Here is a 20,602-nt window from a genome sequence, read left to right as displayed (position 1 = left end):
AGACCACGAGGGTGGGGCCCCCTGTGTGTGGGCCTCACAGGCCCTTCCGTGGCTCCTCCAGGAAGGACTGCCTGACAGTGGCACCCACGTGGGAACCGCAAGGGAGTGAGTGCCGACCCTGTCCTCACCGTCCTTTTATCCTCGGTTCCCCCGTCACCAGACTGGCCCTGTCAGTCCTCACATCTGGGCTACCTGAGCCCTTAAAATACACTAATGGCTCACGTTTGCTCCCTCGGTGAGACCCAGGGCTCACTGGTGAGGAGGGGGCTGGGAGGACCCCAGGGAAATGAGTCACTGGGACGGGCCTCAATCTCCAAAGAAGCCCTGGCCCCAGAATCCTGCGTCTAAACTGCCACCAACGGCCAGATATCCCTTCTGGTCCTCAGTTTCCCCACTTGCAAAGAAGAGAGTGAGACAGCTCCCCAGCACCCACCCAGGGAGGGGAGGCCTGCGGGTGGACGTGAGCTGCCGGGCCTGCCGTGGGGGCTCCCTGCTGCCTGCCTGGCCGCCAGAGGCCCAGGGCAGGCTTGTTTGGGGAGTTTGTGGCTTCGCTGTGAACGGTGGCTCAGGACCCAGGGCCTGAGGAAAATCAAAGCAGTGTTGAGTAAATGTTCTGGAAGTCTGGAGGAGCAGCTCCGTCTTGCTGCCCAGGGGGTGAAAAATGAAGAAAATGAGATTCTGTCCAGGAAAGGCCCAGGGCCCGGCGGCCCTCCAGGAGCCAGGGCAGCTCGGAGGGTGTTCCTGTGCTCTCAATCAGCCCAGTGTGGGGCGCGCCGGCCACGCGGGCTGCCGTCCCCCAGGCTGGACTGAATGGCCCCCTCACTGGGCATGTGGGTGATTTACGAGGTGACACCTGGGTCGTGATTAATGAGGTGGCATCCGTCAGCCTTTGGGGATCCTGGATGGGAGGTGCCAAGTCAAAACGGGGGGAGGAGCAGCTGGCCTCCCCACTGCTTCCCTCTGGGCCCTTTCTCTCTGCCTCGGTTTCCCCATTTGAATAAAGAAACTGATGAGGACCGCTCACGCCCCTGCCCCCAATGTGGTAAGGCAGGCTAAGGAGGGAGAGTTCTGGGAAGAGGGAGCCTGGGGGTCCCCTCTGCTTGGCCCTGCCACCCCGCCGGGTGGCCTGTGGGTGGCAGGCAGGTGGCCCGTTTGCCCAGCCCGGGCCCAGCTCTCTGCAAGGACTCAGACCCTAACCCCCCATCAGCGAGCGCCTTGCTCCTCAGCCTTGGGCGCATGTCCGCCCCTCCCTGGCCTCAGTTTCCTTGTCTGAGGGGTTGCACTCGAACCTCAAGGCCCTCCTGCTCTCAGGTTTCCTTCTGGCTGGCCGCTCATGCAGCGGGCATAGGGAAGGAGCTGGCATTTGGCGTCCTTTGGCCAGCTGCCCACGGGTGCGGGCTGGGCAGAGGGACTGGGCCTGGGCAGTTCGGGGTGGTACGTGTTTGACTTTGGGGTCCTCCGGCGGACCCGGGCGGATCCTCACCCTGTAATTAACCGAGAGGGTCCGCAGCACCCGTGGCGTTTGCCCTGCCCGGCCTGGTATTTGGCCCACGGCCAGGGCTGGCCTGAACTGTCTTCCCCACGGCTGGCAAGCCTCCAGGCCCGGGAGGGGCCGCTGAGCTCCTTGTTTGTGTCTGGCTGGACTAGAGAATGACCTTGACTTTTCAGCCTTGTTCATACTGCCTACAGCACAGCGGCAAGACTAAATAGAAACTCTGCTTTTCTGTTTATTACATACATTGAAAAGACAGCACTCCTGCAGCCTCTAGGGGAACTTGAAAGAGAGAGAGTTCTACCCATTATCCTGCCACTCTTAGGCAGCTGTTTTCTTTCCTCTGGTTTCCCACAACTGCAGCCATGGTCACGTGCACATAAAACCCTCGTCTTCTCCCATTCTCCCTGCACCCTTCCCTCGTGCGGTCATTCACAGTCGTGTACTATGCTAGGGAGCAGATCTGCCCCGACACACTGGACAGCCCTCATGGCTGCTCGTCTCGGCTGTCCCCGTTTCCATCGTGAGTAACGCTGTTGTGCGCGTCTCGACAGCTGCCCAGAGCTTTCTTCTTCAGTCCAGCAAGCTTTTATTGAAAACTTTCCGCACGCTGGTCTCCGGATGAGGTGAGAGTTGTCTTTAGGAGCTGTCCGGGCACGGGGCTAGCGAGCTGCTGCTTTTTATGGGTCTCACCTTCTCCGGCCAAGCTTCCCCCACAGCGATGCCGTCAGCCACACCTCCAGGCAGGAGGCCGGCGAGGGGGAGCGCGTCTACTGCCCGCAGAGTGTGTCAGTACCAACCCAGGGGGCAGCTCGAGCGCCACCCTCACCTGGCTGGGCAGGGGCGGGGGCGCTGCGCGAGGACGGCTCTCACGGGCCAGCCAGTGTGCGGCTTGGAAGGAACCATCAGCCCTTTCTGAAAGGTTTCTCGGTGACACTTGGGGCAGCTGGTCCTTTGTGTCCTGCCCAGGACCCTTGGCTCTGCTGACCTCCACCACCACCATCACGTCTCCTCCAGGTACTGCCTGTTAGTGCCGAGCTGACCTGGACTGGGAGCCAGCCACCATCCGGGTGCTTTTTTAAAAAAATTATTTGTATAAATAGAGAAGTTGTAGGTTTACAGAAGAGTTGTGTGAAAAATACCACATTCCCATATACCCCCTATTGTTGACACGTTGCATTAGCACAGTACCTTTTTTAGTTGATCAAAGAATGCAAAATAGTGCTATTAACTATAGTCCATAGTTTACAGTAGGAGTATTTTTAACTCCCTCCCACCTCCACCATGGCTTGCATGCTCTCTGCTCTCTGTGTCCATTTGCTGTGCGCTTTTGTCTTTTCACTTGTCTCCCTTTTTGTTGCATCACCTTGCTGAGTCGGCTCTCCACAACCCTTGTGGGCCGGCAGCACTCCACAGCTCCCAGGCTGGTGGCACTCTGCAGCGTGCGGGAGAGCCTGCCTTCACAAGGAGGCCCTGGGACGCGAACCCAAGGCTCCCATATGATAGACGGGAGCCCAACTGATTGAGCCACAGCTGCTTTCCCATGAGTAGTGTTTTTTTTCCATACGCCAACTTATGATTAAGACCTTGTATTAATGTTGTATACTTGTTATAATTCACGAAAGAACACTCATTATACTTGAACTATGGTCCATCATCTACAATGGGGTTCACTGTGTTGTACAGTCCTCTGTTTTATCTTTTAATTTTTATTCTAATAACACATACAATTTAAACCACATTCACCTATATAATTCAGAGCTGTTACTTAACATTCACAGTATTGTGCTACCATCACCACCAACCATTTCCAAACCTTTATAATCAACCTAAACAGAAATTCTGCACAAATTAAGCATCAACCCTCCATTCTCTAACTCCAGTCTATCCCCTGGTACTGTATAGTCTAGATTCTATAATAACTCTATGAGTTTGCTTATTATAACTGGTTCATATCAGTTGAGATCATACAATATTTGTCCTTTTGTGTCTGACTTATTTCACTCAGCAAAATGCCCCCAGGTTCATCCATGTTGCCATATGTCAGGACTTCATTATTTTTTACAGCTGAATAATACTCCATCATATGTATGTACCTCATTTGTTTATCCATTCATCAGTTGATGGACACTTGGGTTGCTTCCACCTTTTGGCAATTGTGAATTATGCTGCTATGAACATCGGTGTACAAGTATCAATTTGAGTCCCTGCTTTCATCCTTCTGGATGTATTCCTAGTAGCAGGATTGCCAGATCATATGGCAGTTCTATACTTAGCTTCCTGTGGAGCTGCCACACTCTCTTCCACAGTGGCCACACCATTTTACATTCCCAGCAGCAAGGAATGAATGTTCCTATTTCTCGTCCTTTCCAATACCTATAATTTTCTGTTGTTTTTTTAAAAAATAGAAGTCATTCTAGTGGGTGTGAAGTGATATCTCCTTGTGGTTTTGATGTGCATTTCCCTAATAGCTAGTGATGTTGAGCATTTTTCCATGTGCTTTCCAGCCATTTGTATTTCCTCCTTGGAGAACTGTCTCTTCGAGTCTTTCGCCCATTTTTACTTGGGTTGTTTGTCTTTTCATTGTTGAGTTGTAGGATTTCTTTACATAGTCTAGATATTAAACCCTTATTGAATCTGTGGTTTCCAAGTATTTTCTCTCATTGAGTAGGTTGTCTTTTCACTTTTTTTTTTTTTTTTTTTTAAAGATTTATTTTTATTTATTTAATTCCCCTCCCCTCCCCCGGTTGTCTGTTTTCTGTGTCTTTTTGCTGCGTCTTGTTTCTTTGTCCGCTTCTGTTGTCGTCAGCAGCACGGGAAGTGTGGGCGGCGCCATTCCTCGGCAGGCTGCTCCCTCCTTCGCGCTGGGCGGCTCTCCTTACGGGTGCACTCCTTGCGCGTGGGGCTCCCCTACGCGGGGGACACCCCTGTGGGGCATGGCACTCCTTGCACGCATCAGCACTGCGCATGGGCCAGCTCCACACGGGTCAAGGAGGCCCGGGGCTTGAACCGCGGACCTCCCATGTGGTAGACGGACGCCCTAACCACTGGGCCAAAGTCCGTTTCCTGTCTTTTCACTTTTGTGACAAAATCCTTTGAAGCACAAAAGCTTTTCATTTTGAGGAGGTCCCATTGATCTGTTTTTCGTTTCTCTGCTTTTGCTTTGGGTGCAAAGTTTAAGAAACCATTGCCTACCACAAGATACTGAAGACGCTTCCCTACATTTTCTTCTAGGAGTTTTATAGTTCTCATTCTTATATTTAGGTATTTGATCCATTTTGAGTTGATTTTTGTATATGGTGTGAGATAGAGGTCCTCTTTCATTCTCTTGCATACAAATGTTCAGTTCTCCCAGCACCATTTGTTGAAGAGACGATTCTTTCCCAATTGAGTGGACTTGGCAGCCTAATCAAAAATCACTTAACCATAGGTGTGAGGGTCTATTTCTGAACTCTCCAATCAATTCCATTGGTTGATATATCTGTCCTTGTGCCGGTACAATGCTGTTTTGACCACTATAGTTTTGTAATATGTTTCAAGTCAGAAAATGTGGGTGTTCCAACTTTATTCTTCTTTTTCAACATGTTTTTGGCTATTTAGAGGCCCTTACCCTTCCATATACATTTCATAAATGGCTTTTCCACTATGCTTTTGGAATTTTTATTGGGATTGCATTGAATCGGTAAATTATCTGGGGTAGAATTGACATCTTAACTATATTTAGTTTTCCAGTCCATGAACACGGGATGTCTTTCCATTTATTTAGGTCTTCTTTAATTTCTTGCAGCAATTTTTTGTGGTGTTCTCTATATAAGTCCTTTATATCCTTGGTTAAATTTATTCCTAGATATTTGATTCTTTTAGTTGCTATCGTAAATGGAATTTTTTTCTTGATTTCCTCCTCAGATTGCTCATTACTAGTGTATAGAAGCACTATTGATTTTTGTGTGTTGCTCTTGTATCCTGTCACTTTGCTAAATTCATTTATTAGCTCTAGCAGCTTTGCTGTAGTTTTCTTGGACTTTCTACATAGAGAATCATGTCATCTGCAAGTAGTGAAAATTTTACTTCTTCTTTTCCAATTTGGATGTTTTTATTTCTTTTTCTTGCCTTTGGCTAGGACTTCCAGTTCAATGTTAAATGGCCGTAACGGTGAGCATCCTTATCTTGTTCCAGATCTTAGAAAGCTTTCAGTCTTTCACCACTAAGTATGGGTTTTTCATCTATGCTGTAGCAGTTTGATATGGCTCATAAATTCCAAAAATAGATATTGGATTATGTTTGTAAACTGGTCTGTACCTGGGCATGACTAAATTATGATTAGGGCTTTAATTAGGCCATGACAGTTGGGTGTTGAGTCCCACCCAGCAAGGGGCGGGGGACTCACAGATAAAAGACATGGCAAAGGACAGTTGGAGTTTTTGATGTTGGAGTTTGAAATTGGAGTTTTGATGCTGGAGTCTTGAGCTGGAGCCCTGGGAAGTAAGCACACAGAGGAGCGTGGTCATGAGGAAAGAGAGAAGGGCCCAGGAAGAGAAACAGACTATTTGCTTGATAGGCTATAGCTGGCCTTGTGGAGATAACAGAGTAGCTGAGCCCAGAGAGAAGCAAGCCCTGGGAAGAGAGGAACCCAGAAAGCCTGAACCCTCACAGACACCAGCAGCCATCTTGCTCCAACACATGGCAGTAGACTTTGGTGAGCGAAGTAACTGAATGCTTTATGGCCTGGTAACTGTAAGCTTCTACCCCAAATAAATAACTTTTATAAAAACTAACCAATTTCTGGTATTTTGCATCAGCACCCCTTTGGCTGACTAATACAAATGCCGTTTATCATGTTGAGGAAATTCCCTTCTGTTCCTATTTTTCTAAGTGTTTTTATCAAGAAAAGATGCTGAACTTTGTCAAATGCTTTTTTTGTGTCAATTGAGATGATCAAGTAGGTTTTTTCCCTCTATTTTGTTGATGCAATGTACTGTATTATTTGATCTTCTTGTGTTGAACCACCCTTGCATGCTTGTGATAAAACCCAAATGATCGTGGTGCATAATTCTTTGGATATGCTGTTGTATTCTATTTGCAGGTATTTCATTGAGGATTTTTCTTCTACATTCATAAGAGAAATTGGCCTGTAATTTTTTTTTTTGTAATACCTTTATCTGGCTTTGGTACTAGGATGATTTTGGCCTAATTGAATAAGTTAGGTAATGCTCCCTTCTCTTCAGTTTTTTTGGAAGAGTTTGAGCAGAATTTCTATTAATTCTTCTTGGAATGATTGGTAGAATTCACCTATGAAGCCATCTGGTCCTGGGCTTTCTTTGTTGGAAGGTTTTGATGACTGATTCAATCTCTTTGCTTGTAATTGCTCTGCTGAAGTCTTCTATTTCTTGTAGAGTCAATGTAGGTTGATCATGTGTTTCTTGGAATTTTTGTCCATTTCATGTAAGTTGTCTAGTTGGTTGGTGTTCTGTTGTGCATGGTTCCTTGTGATCCTTTTTATTTTTATTTATTAACTGTGGGGTCAGTTAGTAATGTCCCTCCACCCCTCACTTCTGATTTTATTTGTCTTCTCTCCTGCTTTCTTTGTCAGTCAACCTAAGGGTTTTTCAATTGTATTGATCTTTTCAAAGAACCAGCTTGCGCTGTTGTTAATTCTTTTGTTTTTTATTATTATTCTCAATTTCACTTATTTCTGCTCTAATCTTTCTTTCTTTCTTTCCTTCTGCTTGACTTAGGGTTAGTTTACTGTTCTTTTTCTAATTTCTCCAGGCATGCAGTAAGGTCTTTGATTTTAGCTCTTCTTCTTTAATGTAAGACCTAACAGGGCAACGGATGTGGCTCAACTGATAGAGCGTCACCTACCACATGGGAGGTCCAGGGTTCGATCCCCAGGGCCTCCTGACCCGTGCGGAGCTGGCCCATGCGCAGTGCTGCCACACACAGGGAGTGCCATGCCACACAGGGATGCCCCCATGTAAGGTTGCTCCATGCGCAAGGAGTGCGCCCCGCAAGGAGAGCTGCCCTGCATGAAAAATGCACAGCCCACACAGGAGTGGCGCCGCACACACGAAGAGCTAACGCAGCAAGATGATGCAACAAAAAAGAGACGCAGTTTCCCAGTGCTGCCGGATAATGCAAGTGGATAATGCAAGCGGAACACAGCGAGTGGACACAGAGAGCAAACAACAGGGGGAAGGGGAGAGAAATAAATTGGTCTTTTTTTTCAAAAAAAGACCTCACTGCTCCAGCCGAGCCCCCTGCATGTGCTCTTACTTTGCACCTCACTGAGGGCCCAGGAAGCTGAGCAGTCTCACGTGCCCAGCAGCCCTTTGGAACCACCCCCCAGGCCCCCCATCCGGGAAGTTCCTGCCCCGGTCCCCCGGGGGTGGACTGCACACAAACCAGGTGAAACCTCCGAGACCAGACGGTCCCCTGGGAATCCGGGGAAGGCCCCGGAGTTCACAAACAGCCTTTCTAAGCCCAGGCCTCACTCTCCATGGGGGGGAGCGCCACATCTCGGTGCCTGAACAGCGCCGCCAGCAGCAGCTTGGCTCGCGGGCAGCGGGGGCCGGGGCAGCGGGGCCCGGCTTCAGGAGCCTGGCCTCCAAGCCAGCAGACCAGGGCAGACGCTGGGCACGCTGCGCAAGCTCCTGCCAGCCCTGAGCTTTGCTGTCTTCCCTTTCACGGGGGCAAGGAGGGGACCACCTCCCAGCACTAGAGGGGCGTCCTGCCCATTGGAAACCCGCTCACTGCCGCCTTCCAACAGGAGGCCCCCGCCCGGCTGCCCCGGCCTGCAGGTGACGGTGGGGCGGGCCCGCAGCCTTTGAGTGAATGGCCCCGAGACGCTCCAGCTGCCTCAGGACTGGCAAGGGGCACACTGGGCATGGGGGGGTCGTGCCACGTCCCCACGCCCGTCCTCCCTCCTCCCTGGCCCACCGCGGGGAGAACTCAGAGCTGGTGTGTGCAGCCCAGGGGCGGCTGGCCTCAGGGGGGAGGGCGTGGGTGGCATTTCCACGGGAGGCTGGAGGAGCGCCCCGGGGCTGGGCGGCGCTCGGACCTCTCGGGGGAATCGGCCGCTGGCGAGCAGCTTGCCAGGGGCTGGGCGAGCGCTGTTTAATCTAAACACGGGCCAGGTGCTCAGCGGGTTTTGCTCAAAATATTAGGAGCAGCTGTCAGAGGCTCGGTGGCTTGAAGGCAGCCCCCAGCCCCTGCAGGCCTGTCCCTCCCTGCCCTGCGCCTGGTTTCCCGTGGGCATTGCGACAGCGCTGCAGGGGCTTCCGAGTCCAGGCTGGGGTGGGGGGCAGACCTCCCACGCCGGCTGAACCTCTCTGAGCCTCTGTCTCGTCAGCTGCAGATGGGGTGGTGGCACCTACCTCATTAGGCCCCTGAAAAATCACAGGCGCTGACCCGTGGAAATCACCCAGCCAGGCCGCCAGCGGGGAGGGGTCTCAGCGACAGTGCCGTTAGAAATGGCATCGCCGGGAGGGCGCCCGTGGGCCTGCCAGGCGAGCCCCGAGGGCCGGCAAGGGACACAGGCCAGGATGGCGTCTGCTGGCGCTGCACCATCTCTTGCTCAGAAGAGGCCCGAGGGGTCATTTGCCACCTGGCCCCTGGCGTAGCCAGCTGGGCGTCTCTGCCGTGGAGGAGTGTGGCGCTCCAGCCCCGGCACCTGGCTGTGTGTGCAGCCTCCAGGGCCGCGCCAGGACCCCAGAGTGGTGCCCGCCCCCTCTGCTGAGCCCCGTGGGGGGCCCATGAGCACTATGGCCCTCACCGCTCAGGACCGTGCTCAGGTGTCCATGCGTCTGCCCTCAGTCAGGCTCTCGCCACGTCCATCTGTCCTCCGCGATTGGGCACCTCCGTGTGCATCTGTCCACCACTGACCGGGCGCCTGCCGTGGCCATCTGCCCAGCCCAAATGTCTGCTGTGTCCCTCTGTCCACCCCTGAGTGAGCCTCTGCTCTGTCTGTCCATCCATCCTCAGTGCACCTTGATGGAGTGAACACGTGTCCATCTGTCCAGCCCCAGCTGGGCATCTGCTGGGGGCCGCAGCCTCAGCCAGCTGCGGGTCTCGTTGCCCCTTCCCCACAGCCACTTTGTAGATGAGGAAATAGAGGCCAGAGTGTGTGCCAATGTCACGCAGGGGTCAAGGCCGGCCCAGCCCAAATCCAGGGTGCGTGACCCCAAAGCTAGATGCCCTCTGGCCTGCCCAGCCCCCCGGAGCCTCTGCTCCCTGGCACAGCGTGGGGAGGTGTGAGTCCCCGTGGGGACTGTAAATAGGGAGGGTTGACTCACAGTCAGGCCAGAACAAAAAAGGAAAAAGAAACTCCTGCCGATAGGACCTGGGCAGGCCGTGGGGGCTGGTGGCCGCCTGCACGGGTGGGGCCTGCTTTCGGGGTTGGGTTTGGGGCCGGGAGTGGGTGAGGGAGTTCCCTGGGGGTGGCTGGCACCCCAGCAAGTGCTCCCTGGCCCCCAAGGAGGGCGCCGTGCCCCCAGGACAGATGCACGCTCTGGGGGTGCTCCTTGCGATGCTGGGATGTCCCCCCTTCTACAGGGTCCCCGCCGGACTCTTGGGGCGTATGTTCCAGAGGCCTTGCGGGACAGGGGTGTTCACGCGTTCGTTCGGGGGGCCCTGGGCACCAGGGGCTCTCTCAGCTGAGCCTTGTGGGGTGAGTGAGAGAAAGTGCCCCTTGGGCTCCAGTTCCGCCGTCCAGGCAGCCAGCACAGGAGGGCTGCCCCCGGGTCCTGGCGGGGTGCTGGGTGCCGGCATTTTTGAACTTGAAATGGTCTGGGTGTGGGGGCAGAGGGAGCTTTATCCTGGTAAGCAGTTCTCCAGAAAGAAACTCCCTGCGGCTAAGACCCAGACTGAGAACGCAGGCGCTGGGGGGACGCAGGCCATGTGTCCCCCCCGAGAAGGTCGAGGAATTCGGGGCATGTGTGGTCCTTGTGCCGGAGCCCGGGCCGGCAGGACCAGGGAGGGAGGCCCGAGCCTCGGACACTGAGGGAGCGCGGCCCCCCTGCCCGGCGCTGCCTGCACGCGGCCCCCCACCCCTGGGGACAGACTGCCTCCACCCCCGCTCTCCAGGACACAGGCCCAGGTGCCTGGGGCACAGCCCTGAGCAGCCGGGGCAGCTGGCCGGCATCTCCCCTTCCCACCAGGTTCCGAGGGCCTAGGCTAAGTGCTTGAGGCCACCAAGGGAATGCCCCTGCCTTTGGGGAGCAGACAGGGCCACAGCACCGGACAGGTAACCGGGCAGGTGCAGGAGAGTGACTCGAGCCCTGAGGAAGTCAGCCCAGGAGCCATGGCGCACAGAACTGCACCTCCCCAAGGCGAGCACTGGGGCTGGTGGGGGTGGAGGGGAAATTCAGGGAAGATTTCCTGGAGGAGGCAACCTGTTCCTTGGGGAATGAGTCCCAGAGAGTCAAAGTTTTAGGGCAGGGCAGCAAATTCAGATATCTGCAAGGACAGGCAGATGATGCAGTGGAGTAAAATGGGCCGGGTGAAACAACAGGAGCAGTAGAGAATGGTGGGAAGTGTGGCTAACTGGAAGCCTCTTGCCCCATTCAAAAGGCAGCTGCTGTGCCTCAGGGGCCCTTTCTTGCCTGTGGAATGCCAGCCCCGGGTACTCGCTCTAGATGTCCAGCTTCCATTTTAGAAAAACACTTGGGTGGGCCCACCCTGACGTGTCCAGGGGCCACTGGTCTGCAACCATGCCCTTCCTGTGTGTGTGAGGTGGGCCCAGGCCTCAGCTTGGGGCCCAGCAGCTGCCCTGCCCTCCAGGGGGCTCGAGGGACCTCACCTGTCAGCGTGAGAGCCTCTAACAGGCTGGCGAGCGCCACGCACGTCTCCAGCTGCTCATTCTCGGCGAGTCCTCGCTTCTCGAGGGGGCAGTGAGAACCGCGCAAGGAGCGGCTGGTGCTGCAGGGACGGGTCTGCCTGTCCGGGTGCCGCCTGGCTGGAGTGAGCTGGAACAGGCCCCGTGTCCTCTCCGTGGCTGGCTGGTGCCAGGGTCCCCTGTGAAGTCCCCGTCCCACTGGCTCGAGTCTAGGAATCCCACCTGTGCCCAGCCCCGTGCCGCCCTCTGCCCGGTGGAAGTGTGCCCAGCTCGGGCTTCGTCCCCTGTGTGCCTGATGACCGCAAAGCCAAAGCCAAGGAGGACTTCAGGGGTGTCCGAGGCCCCGCCCAGAGAGAGCTGCTGTGGGGGGACAGGCGAGGTCCCGGGGAGCTCTGGTTCCCGTGAGCACTGGGCTCCCATCCCTGTGCGGTCACTGGGCCTGTCCCTGCACGGTCACTGGGCTCTCGTCCCTGCACGGTCACTGGGCCTGTCCCTGCATGGTCACTGGGCCTGTCCCTGCACGGTCACTGGGCCTGTCCCCGCATGGTCACTGGGCCTGTCCCTGCATGGTCACTGGGCCTGTCCCTGCACGGTCACTGGGCTCTCGTCCCTGCACGGTCACTGGGTTCTCGTCCCTGCATGGTCACTGGGTTCTTGTCCCTGCACGGTCACTGGACCTGTCCCTGCACAGTCACTGGGCTCTCGTCCCTGCACGGTCACTGGGCCTGTCCCTGCACGGTCACTGGGCCTGTCCCTGCACGGTCACTGGGCTCTCGTCCCTGCACGGTCACTGGGCCTGTCCCTGCACGGTCACCGGGCCTGTCCCTGCACGGTCACTGGGCTCTCGTCCCTGCACGGTCACTGGGCCTGTCCCTGCACGGTCACCGGGCCTGTCCCTGCACGGTCACTGGGCTCTCGTCCCTGCACGGTCACTGGGCTCTCGTCCCTGCACGGTCACTGGGCCTGTCCCTGCACGGTCACCGGGCCTGTCCCTGCACGGTCACTGGGCTCTCGTCCCTGCACGGTCACTGGGCCTGCATGGTCAGGGCTGCAGAATTCCTTCGGGCCGGTCCCCACCTTGGGGTGCTGGGATGAGCTGCTCCCCGTCCACAGGGCTTCAGGGCGGCCAGCAGCCCCTCGACCCCCAGAAGCAGGAGGGCTCTGTGTGCCGAGGAACGTGTCGCTCCACGCGCTGGATTTAAACCAGCGCCAACGTGAGCCGTGGGCCCCTCGGGCTGGCTGGGCCTGGCCATTCCCGCCACCCCCCTCCCCGGGCCCGTTCCTGGCCTCTGGACGGCCCTACAATCACGGCGCGGGGTGCCCGGGCCGCTGTGCGGGTGGAGCAGGCCCCGCAGCGCTCCAGCGCAGCAGGGGTGGCGCCAGCGCGCCGTTGGCCTGACGCCCTGCGGGTGCAGGGCCGAGCCCGCCGCATGCCCGGCCCTGGGCCGCTCGTGGTGACGAGCTCTGGGGCTGCGAGCACAGCAGCCCTGATCTCCAGGCATGTCCTGCGGCTCCCGGGGGATGTGAAACCACAGGCAAGTCCATTCCCCTGCCTCAGTTTATCCATCCGGGCTCAGAGGCCCTGGGACTGGTCCAGCCAGCGCCTCCTTCTTCTGGGAGAGACTTCTGATCCTTCCCAGCTGGAGGGTGGGTAGCCGGGGGTGGGGTTCCAGGTCCTGGGGCACTGCCCATCCTGAAGGAAAGGGGGGTCCCGGTGGGGCCAGCAGGGCAGTGGACGAGGACGAGACCACCAGGAGGCCGCATGGACACGCCCAGCCCGACCCTCTCCTCGCCACCTCCTCCCCCCAGCCCTCCTGGTGGGTGGGCACAGAGCCTGGCGGCCCACCCGGCGCCCTGGCAGTCTGCGGGAGAGGGGGAGGCAGCCGCCCCAGCCCCTGGAGGGGCCCTGGGGACAAGGGCAGGACCAGTGGGGGGGTCTTGGGCTCCTCCCCGTTACCCAGGCTCTCCAGCCCCTTCCAGGCTCGGCCCCCTGCCCTGCAGCGTCCCCACCCGCATCTCCCACACATGCCAGGCGACCCTGCTGTCAGGCCCCTGATGGAGCTGCCCCCCCACGGTGAGAGGAAGGCTGGCATCACCCAGGGTGCACTGCTTTCAGTCTGCAGACTCCATGGGCGGGGCCACCCACACACACACACGTTATGGATGAGCAGATGGACAGGTGGACACGTAAGGCCTGGGGGCCTGGCGCCAGCCTGCTCCTGCTCTGCTCCTGTGCCCACCACCTCCGCCGGGCCCCGGGGCCCCCAGGGAGGTGCTGGCCAGCAGAGGGGGTCCCATTCCATCTCCCGAGCAGCGAGCTGTGGGGCCCGGGGGGAGAACTCCTCGGCGCCCGCTCTTCACATCCTCAAGCATCTGTTTCTCCCCAGGGAAAACCGTGTGTGTGTGAGCTGGGGGCACGGGCCCGCGCCTGCGGCCAAGCTTGGGCTCCGTGACACGGTGGCTTCTGGAGCCTGGGAGGCCTGGTGAGGCCCGGGCGCTGTGACGGGAGGTGCCTGGGCAGCAGGGACCGAGGACGGGCTCTGGGGCTCCAGGCTGGGGTGCAGGAGGCCTCAGGTCAAGGCCGGGCCGGGGGTGGGTGCCCGAGGACCCAGGATGGGGGGTGAGGGGCCCGAGGCCTGAGCTGAGGCCGGGCCACCCGGTGAAGGCGCATGGCTCCTGCTTCCATGGCGATGGCCTTGCTGGGAGGGACCGGGTCGGAGTCCCCCTCGTGCGCCCCCAGGCCTCCCCACGGGCCCAGGGAATTTTGGCCGGACAAAGGCCGAGTGCTGCCAGGGGCGCCCCTGTGCAGGATTCTCAGCAGTAGCAAGTCCAGCCTCTTGCCAGAGGTGCCCAGGCTGGGTGCCCCACTCTGTCCAGTGCCAGGGCCCACGAGGGCCCAGGAGGCAGAGGGTAGAAGGGCCGCCTGAGGCCTGGGTCAGTGCGTGCCACTGGCTCGCGCCCTGCACGGCTGACCTCCTGACAGTGGTCCTGGGGCCGGCCAGTGGGTGGGCACGGGCCTGGCATCAAGCTTCGGCCAGCGGCGGGCAGTAGCTGGTGGGTGCACGCGGTGGCACCCATTCCCAGCGGCCCCCAGCGTTTGCAGGAGACCAAGCCCTGGCCCCTGCCCTTTCGAAAGGACGGCTCAGGCCCGGGGGCTGGGCCTCTGGGTGCCAAGGGACAGCTGCCCTTTCCCCGGCCCCCGCCGGCTCCGGCCCCATGAATCGACACCCTCTGTCCTTTCCCTCAGCGTCGTCATCGCGGCCCGCCGTTGGCGTCAGCTCCCCGTGGCGTCACCTCCTGATGCAGCGCCCAGTTCCCTGAATTAACAGGGCCACCCGGGGTGCCGCCAGCCTCCTAAAGCTCCAGGGACGTGTGGCCCGCTGGTGTGGGCAGCCGCTCCAGCCTCTGGGGCCACGGAGGGTGGGGGGAGGCTCAAGGGGGCAGGCGGGCCACCTGCTGGGACCGCCCGGGGACTCTGGCCCGCCCAGTATTCCTCCCGGCCACTGGCCTAGGGGAAGAGGCGTGGGCGCCATTCGGGCCCCCAGGAGGAGGCGGCCCTTGGCCGGGCGGCCAGCCGCCATTACAAAGGCAGCCCCTGTGCCACATCCAGGCTGCGGCCACAGCGCGGCCTTGTCTCCCGCCCCCACGCGTCCTTCCCTCCGTCCCAGAGCCCGGGGGAGGAATGACTAACGCCAGTGGCGCCTTGCCCGGGGTGGGGCCTTTGTTCATTCACCCAGAGGACACTTGCTGGGTGCCAGCTCAGGGCCAGGCCTGTGTGGGGGACACTGAGGGCAGGAGACTGGGCCCCTCCTTCCAGGAAGCCCAAGTAAGCAAAGGTACAGGCAGGGGAACACATGTGGTGACACCCCGCCACCAAGGCATGGGGGAGAGGTACAAGTTCTAGGTGCTCAGAAGAGAAAGTAACTCGTTCTGTGAGAGAGAGAGCAGAGCCAGAGATGGAGAAAATGGGTGGGGTGTTGAAGGATGCATAGGAGTTTGCAGGCACATATTCCAGGGCAGAGCATGGACAAAGGCACAGATGTAGGGGAGAGCAGGGAATGTCTGAGAGCAGCGGGCTGTGCAAGGCCCAGCCAGGGCAGACTGAAGAGCTGGGCCATGATGTGGGCAATCAGGAGCCACAGCAGTTTCCGCAGGGGAGCGGATAGAGCAGCTGAGCCCTTTAGAAAGCTGCTCAGGCTGCAGAAGCGAGGGCAGGGGGCAGGCCTGGAGGAAGGACCAGGCAGCGGTGAGGGCAGGAAGGGGGCAGGCCTGAGCAGAAGACCCCAGCCCCCTCCAAACGGGCCCGGCTGGGCGGGCTGCGGCAGAGCCAGCTCTGGGCCAGCCGCTGCTCCCGCGCAGCAACGCGCCCCCGCCACCTCCTGGGGCCGCAGCGTCCACTCTGCAGGCCGCTGTGCGGGTGGGAGGGGGCACGCGGGGGCCTCAAGGGGCCCAGGAGAGGAGAAGGGAAGAGCGGCCTCGGCGGAGAGCGGCGGGACACCCGCCTGCAGTGCTGCTTGAGTCAAGACGGGGGACACGCGACGGTACCTGCCGGCCCTGCCAGCACCGCAGGAGGGGCGGCGGGCGGGAGGGGGGCCCAGATTGGCCACAGCTCCTGCCCTCACGTCCCTTTCCAGAAGCTTCCCTGACGCCCACAAAACGCTCGCAGAACCCTCGCCCTTCTCTTCCCTTCGCGTCCTGGGCGCCAAAGGCCTGGAGCTGGCCTGCGACCCGGAAGGCAGAGGGCGGCGTCCGGCGGGGGACGAGTTCGAGAGCAGCGCTGGCCGGAGCGCTCCCCGGGGCGGGTGCTGCGCCCAGAGCCTTTCCAGCCTCCCCTCGGTTCTTTCTCGGGGGGCCTGAGTGCCGGCTCATCTCCCCCCACAGATGGGGAAACTGAGGCTCCAAGGGGCGGGGGGCCTCGCAGGGCCTCGCAGCTGGTGGAGGCCGGGCGAGGGGAGCCCAGCTGAGTCCACGGGGTGCGGGGAAAGGGGGTCCTCTCCTGTCAGGCCACACACGGCCCCCTCGGGGGCCGCCGCCCTCTGCCCTGGTGACTGCCTCCCTGGGCGCGACTCAGTCTCCCTGACACGCACGCCCCGCTCACCCCGGGTCTGATGTGTCCTCTCTGCCCCCTTCTACCTGTCTCTCTCTCTTCCCCCACCCACCCCGGCCCCATTTTTCTCTCTCCACCTCTGTCTCTCGCTCTGCGCCGCACCTGCCGCCCTGCCTTCTCCGTTTCTGTTTCTTCTGCGTTCTGTCCCTTTCCTCCTCCGTGCTCTCTCTCTGTCCCCCCGTTTCTGGCTCGCTGGCCTTCCTGCCTGTGTCCCCCGCACATCTCTCCTCTCCCCTCTTCAGCCTCCTCAGCCAGGGGCACGCTGTTCACAGGCCTGCTCGAGCAGGGCGGCCCCGGGCACGTCCCCCTCCCAGCTGCCTCCATGCCAAGGGGCACGCGCTGCCGCTTTTGACTCCAAAGCGTGTCGCCTCTGGGGTCCCTGGCTGCTGCCCTGCAGTGCCCGCCACTGTCCCCCGAGGGCCGCGGCCCACGGCAGCACACGGAGTTAGGGTGTGCTCGTCCACACCTCCCGGGGTGCTGGCAAGCGCCGGCCTGCTGAGTGCCACCCTTCCTAGGGATGGACTCTTGAATCTAAGTGTGTAACAACACGTAGGTAGCCATGGACGCCCTTCAGGAGTGGCACGTGTGGCACCTACACAGATCCTCTTCCGTGGTGGGGAGATCTTGTCCCCTCGCCCGGAGGCCATCCCACTTGATGGGACAGGAAACCGGGCCCGGGCCCGGGCATAGGTGTCGGGGGGCGGGGGTGCACCTGGAGGGCAGCTGCCTGGGCATGTGGGTGATAAATCGAGGCAGGGGCTGTTGGGAGGATTTCTGTTCCGCTCCAGGAAACGCACCCTCAGTCACGGAGGGGAGCAGATGGGGTCCTGGGGGGGGCAGGAGCGGGGAGGGCAAGGCGGGTCCGCACCTGGGCAGGTGTCCCCGGGCCGTGGCCTGAAGCCCCCCTGGCTGCCCCACCGGCCCCTGAGGACCCTCGTCCTGGTTTGTTGTGCATGGTTTTTTTTTTTAAGTTTGTTTTTTGTGGGTTTTTTTTAGATTTTTAAAATTTTTTATTTTTTTCTCTCCCCTACCTCCCCCAACAGTTGCCTGCTCTCTGTGTCCATTCGCTGTGTGTTCTTCTGTGACCACTTCTATCCTTATAAGCAGCACTGGGAATCTGTGTTTCTTTTTGTTGCGTCATCTTGCTGTGTCAGCTCTCCCTTTGTGCGGCGCCATTCCTGGGCAGGCTGCACTTTTTTTCGTGCTGGGTGGCTCTCCTTACGGGGCACACTCCTTGCGCGTGGGGCTCCCCTACGCAGGGGACACCCTGCATGGCACGGCACTCCTTGCGCACATCAGCACTGCGCATGGGCCAGCTCCACACGGGTCAAGGAGGCCCGGGGTTTGAACCGTGGACCTCCCATGTGGTAGACGGACGCCCTAACCACTGGGCCAAGTCCGCTCCCCGCCCCCGTCCTGGTTTGAGGGCTGCCCTAAAAAAGCAGCACACACTGGGCCCCCTCCAGTCTGCAGGTCGGAGGCTGAGCACGAGGTGTCGGCTCCCACCGGGGCTCCAGGAGGCTCCTTGTGGCCTCCGCCCCCTTCGGGTGGTTCCGGCAGCCCTTGGGGCTCCGCGGCGCAGACGCGTCGGCCACTCCGGCCTCTGCCTGTGGCCACGTGGCGTCCGTGTCTCTGACTTCTAGGACCCCACTCCCTGGGTTTAGGGCCACCCTCGCCCCGGACTGCCTCTCTGCAGACCCTGTCTCCAAATAAGGTGCCGTGCGTGGAGCCTGGGCTCCCGGGCCGCGCGAAGCCAGCGCAGGCAGGGCTGGCCCGGGGGCTGCCGTCTGCCCACCCCCGGCCTGGAAGCCCCGGGACGGCCGTCGCCGCCTCGTATCCGCGAGCATCGCACGCGCCTTTCCGTTGCATTCTCGTAATGCACGTGTGTAACGCGCGCGGTGCGCTGGTCCCCCCGAGCGGAGGCGGGGTGTGCCCCGCGCCCGTCACTGCGGGAGCTTTGCCTGCTCTCGCGCCGGCCGGCAGGGCCCCAGCTCGCCCGCTCCTGTGCGTGGCTTCTCCCGCGCCTCGCGCAGCTGGCGAGTCCCGCGTCGGCGTGCGCAGCAGCGGTTCACTCGGCACAGCACACTCGTGCTCACGTGTGAACTCACCACAATCTGCCTTCCCTTTCTCCTGCGGAGGGACATGGGTGTGGTTTTCGCTTGTGGAACATTCGCGGGTGCCTTTTGGGGACCACATAGGTGCATTTCTGCTGGGGACATACGAAGGAGTGGATTTGGTGGGTCACAGGTCGGTGCCGACGGCCGCTAAAGAGGCCGTGCCATGTTCCACGTTTTGATGGTGGCAAGTGCCATTTTCACCGGGTTGTGTTTGTGATGGAAAGAACAAAATAACCCCTGACAATGCCCACGTTGATAGGCACGTTGTTCTCGTGTTTGGGTTGCTGACCGGCTCGAGGCGGGGGCTCTGGTGTGCTTGAATTTGTTTCCCTCTTGTCCCCAAGGATGAAGGCTTGGGGACTCACCTTGGTGTAGCAGGTGCCCTTGGGGCATCCATCGTGAGGTTGAGCAGGTGGCCCGGCCGCGGCATCCCCGGGGCACCTCTGTCCTGGAGCAGGCACTGCCGACCCCAGTGCCCTTGTGGCCAGCGGCCGGGCCTGCTCTCAGAAGCTTGGCTCCAAGAGCACTGGGCCGGGAGCCCGGAGAACCGGGCCGACCCCGGCTCTGCTCTCCCTGGCTGCGCAGCCTCCCGGAAGTCTTCCTCTCTCCTCACGTCGAGACAGGGGATGCAGCTCGTCCCTGGAGGATGGAGGAAGGAGCCGGCTGGGAGGGCGGGCATCGTGCCCAGGAGCGGGCAGAGGGGGCAGTGGACAGCCGGACTGGAGGGCAGGCAAGCAAGTGGGGGCCTGGGGTGGGGGACCCAGAGCTCCACCTAATGAGGCTCCAGGACCTGACCGTCCCCAGTCACACGCCCTGTTTCCTCCCCTCTGGGGGCTGCGCCTGCCCTCTCCCAGGTCTCAGGGCGTCAACAGTCTTTGGGGACACACCTCACAGCTGGAAGTGGCCTCCAGGCCATGGGGCTGAAAATGCTTTTAAAAGAAAAGAGGCTTGCCCAGGACAGTGGTTTGCAGGAACCAAACCCTTAGAAAGGGACAACCTGGCTTTTAGGATGCTTCCTCAGCCACTCCCTCCCAGACCACGGCAGAAGCTTCCAGGGAGCTTGGGGCAGGGCCCTCAGTGGGGGGCAGGCAGGGAGCCCCCAGCCTTCCCACAAGCGCTGGCCCTGCGCCCGGCACTCCCTGCAGGGCGGCCCTGTGCAGGGCCTGGCACGAGGGCCCTGGAACCCGACGAGGGGCAGGCGGGGGGCGTTCGTGCCACAGGCCGGGCCTCCGGACCTGACCCGAGGCGACCCTCGGGCACGGCCAGGCCTGAGCTGGGTGCTGGGGAGGGGGCTTTGCGGAGCTGCGCGGGGTCAACACGGGGTCAGCACTAACCTGCCGCCCCTCCCCAGGCCCAGTGACGAGCACCATCCTGAAGTGAAGGCCGATGGGTACGTGGACAACCTCGCAGAGGCCGTGGACCTGCTGCTGCTGCACGTGGACCAGTGACGGGCTCCGTGGAGGGCCCCTCCCCACCTCCCAGCCTCGTCCCTACCCCTGCCCCAGCACCCAGGCCCCCCAAGGCCCTGCCCAGAAAGCCCACCCTCTGCCACCCTCCCCTCCCTGGCCTTTGCCCCTCCCCCGGCGGCTTGCACCCCAACCACACTGGCCCCCAGGTCTGGGGGAGGTGGGGCAGCCCGGACTCCTCCAGAGAAGCAGCACCCTGTGGGCATGGGCTAGAGGTGCTCAGCCAGGTGGCTAAGGACCCTGGGGCTGTCCTGAACCCCCAGATTTGTTCCCTCTCAACGCACATTTGCACCTGATCCTTTCCGTGCTGTAAATGCCACCCAGTTGGATATGGGCTCTCAGACGAGGCTGGAGAAAAGCGGGCACAGACCAGAGCCAGGCCAGCCCCCGGGGGACGCCCTGGGCCCCTGCCCCCAACCCCCCGCCCCAGTGCCGGCTGAGCACCTGCTCAAGCAGTCCCCCCCCACATCTCACCCCCACGTGACACACCCAGGAGGCCCTCTGCAGGCTGCCACCCAGCTCGTCCCCGGGCAGCAGGGCTGGGGGGCCGGGAGGAGCGCGTGTTCAATAAACCGCCTTGGCACAGCA

At 59.9% G+C, this 20,602-nt stretch overlaps 1 protein-coding gene across 2 annotated transcripts in view; it reads left to right on the top strand.

The window, feature by feature from the left end:
* Nucleotides 1-20,602, top strand: part of LHPP (phospholysine phosphohistidine inorganic pyrophosphate phosphatase) — a 145,482-nt gene extending 124,880 nt beyond the window's left edge. For both annotated transcript variants that reach the window (XM_058298171.2, XM_012529941.3), the window contains one exon: nt 19,900-20,602. In XM_058298171.2, the coding sequence (XP_058154154.1) occupies nt 19,900-19,996 (97 nt within the window). In that variant the 3' untranslated portion in view covers nt 19,997-20,602. The remainder of the gene's footprint in view (nt 1-19,899) is intronic.

The sequence above is a fragment of the Dasypus novemcinctus genome, chromosome 6 (genome assembly GCF_030445035.2).
Source record: "Dasypus novemcinctus isolate mDasNov1 chromosome 6, mDasNov1.1.hap2, whole genome shotgun sequence".
Classification (NCBI taxonomy): domain Eukaryota; kingdom Metazoa; phylum Chordata; class Mammalia; order Cingulata; family Dasypodidae; genus Dasypus; species Dasypus novemcinctus.
The sequence above is the reverse complement of the archived record's forward strand: the minus strand, read 5'-3'. Positions and strand labels throughout refer to the sequence as shown.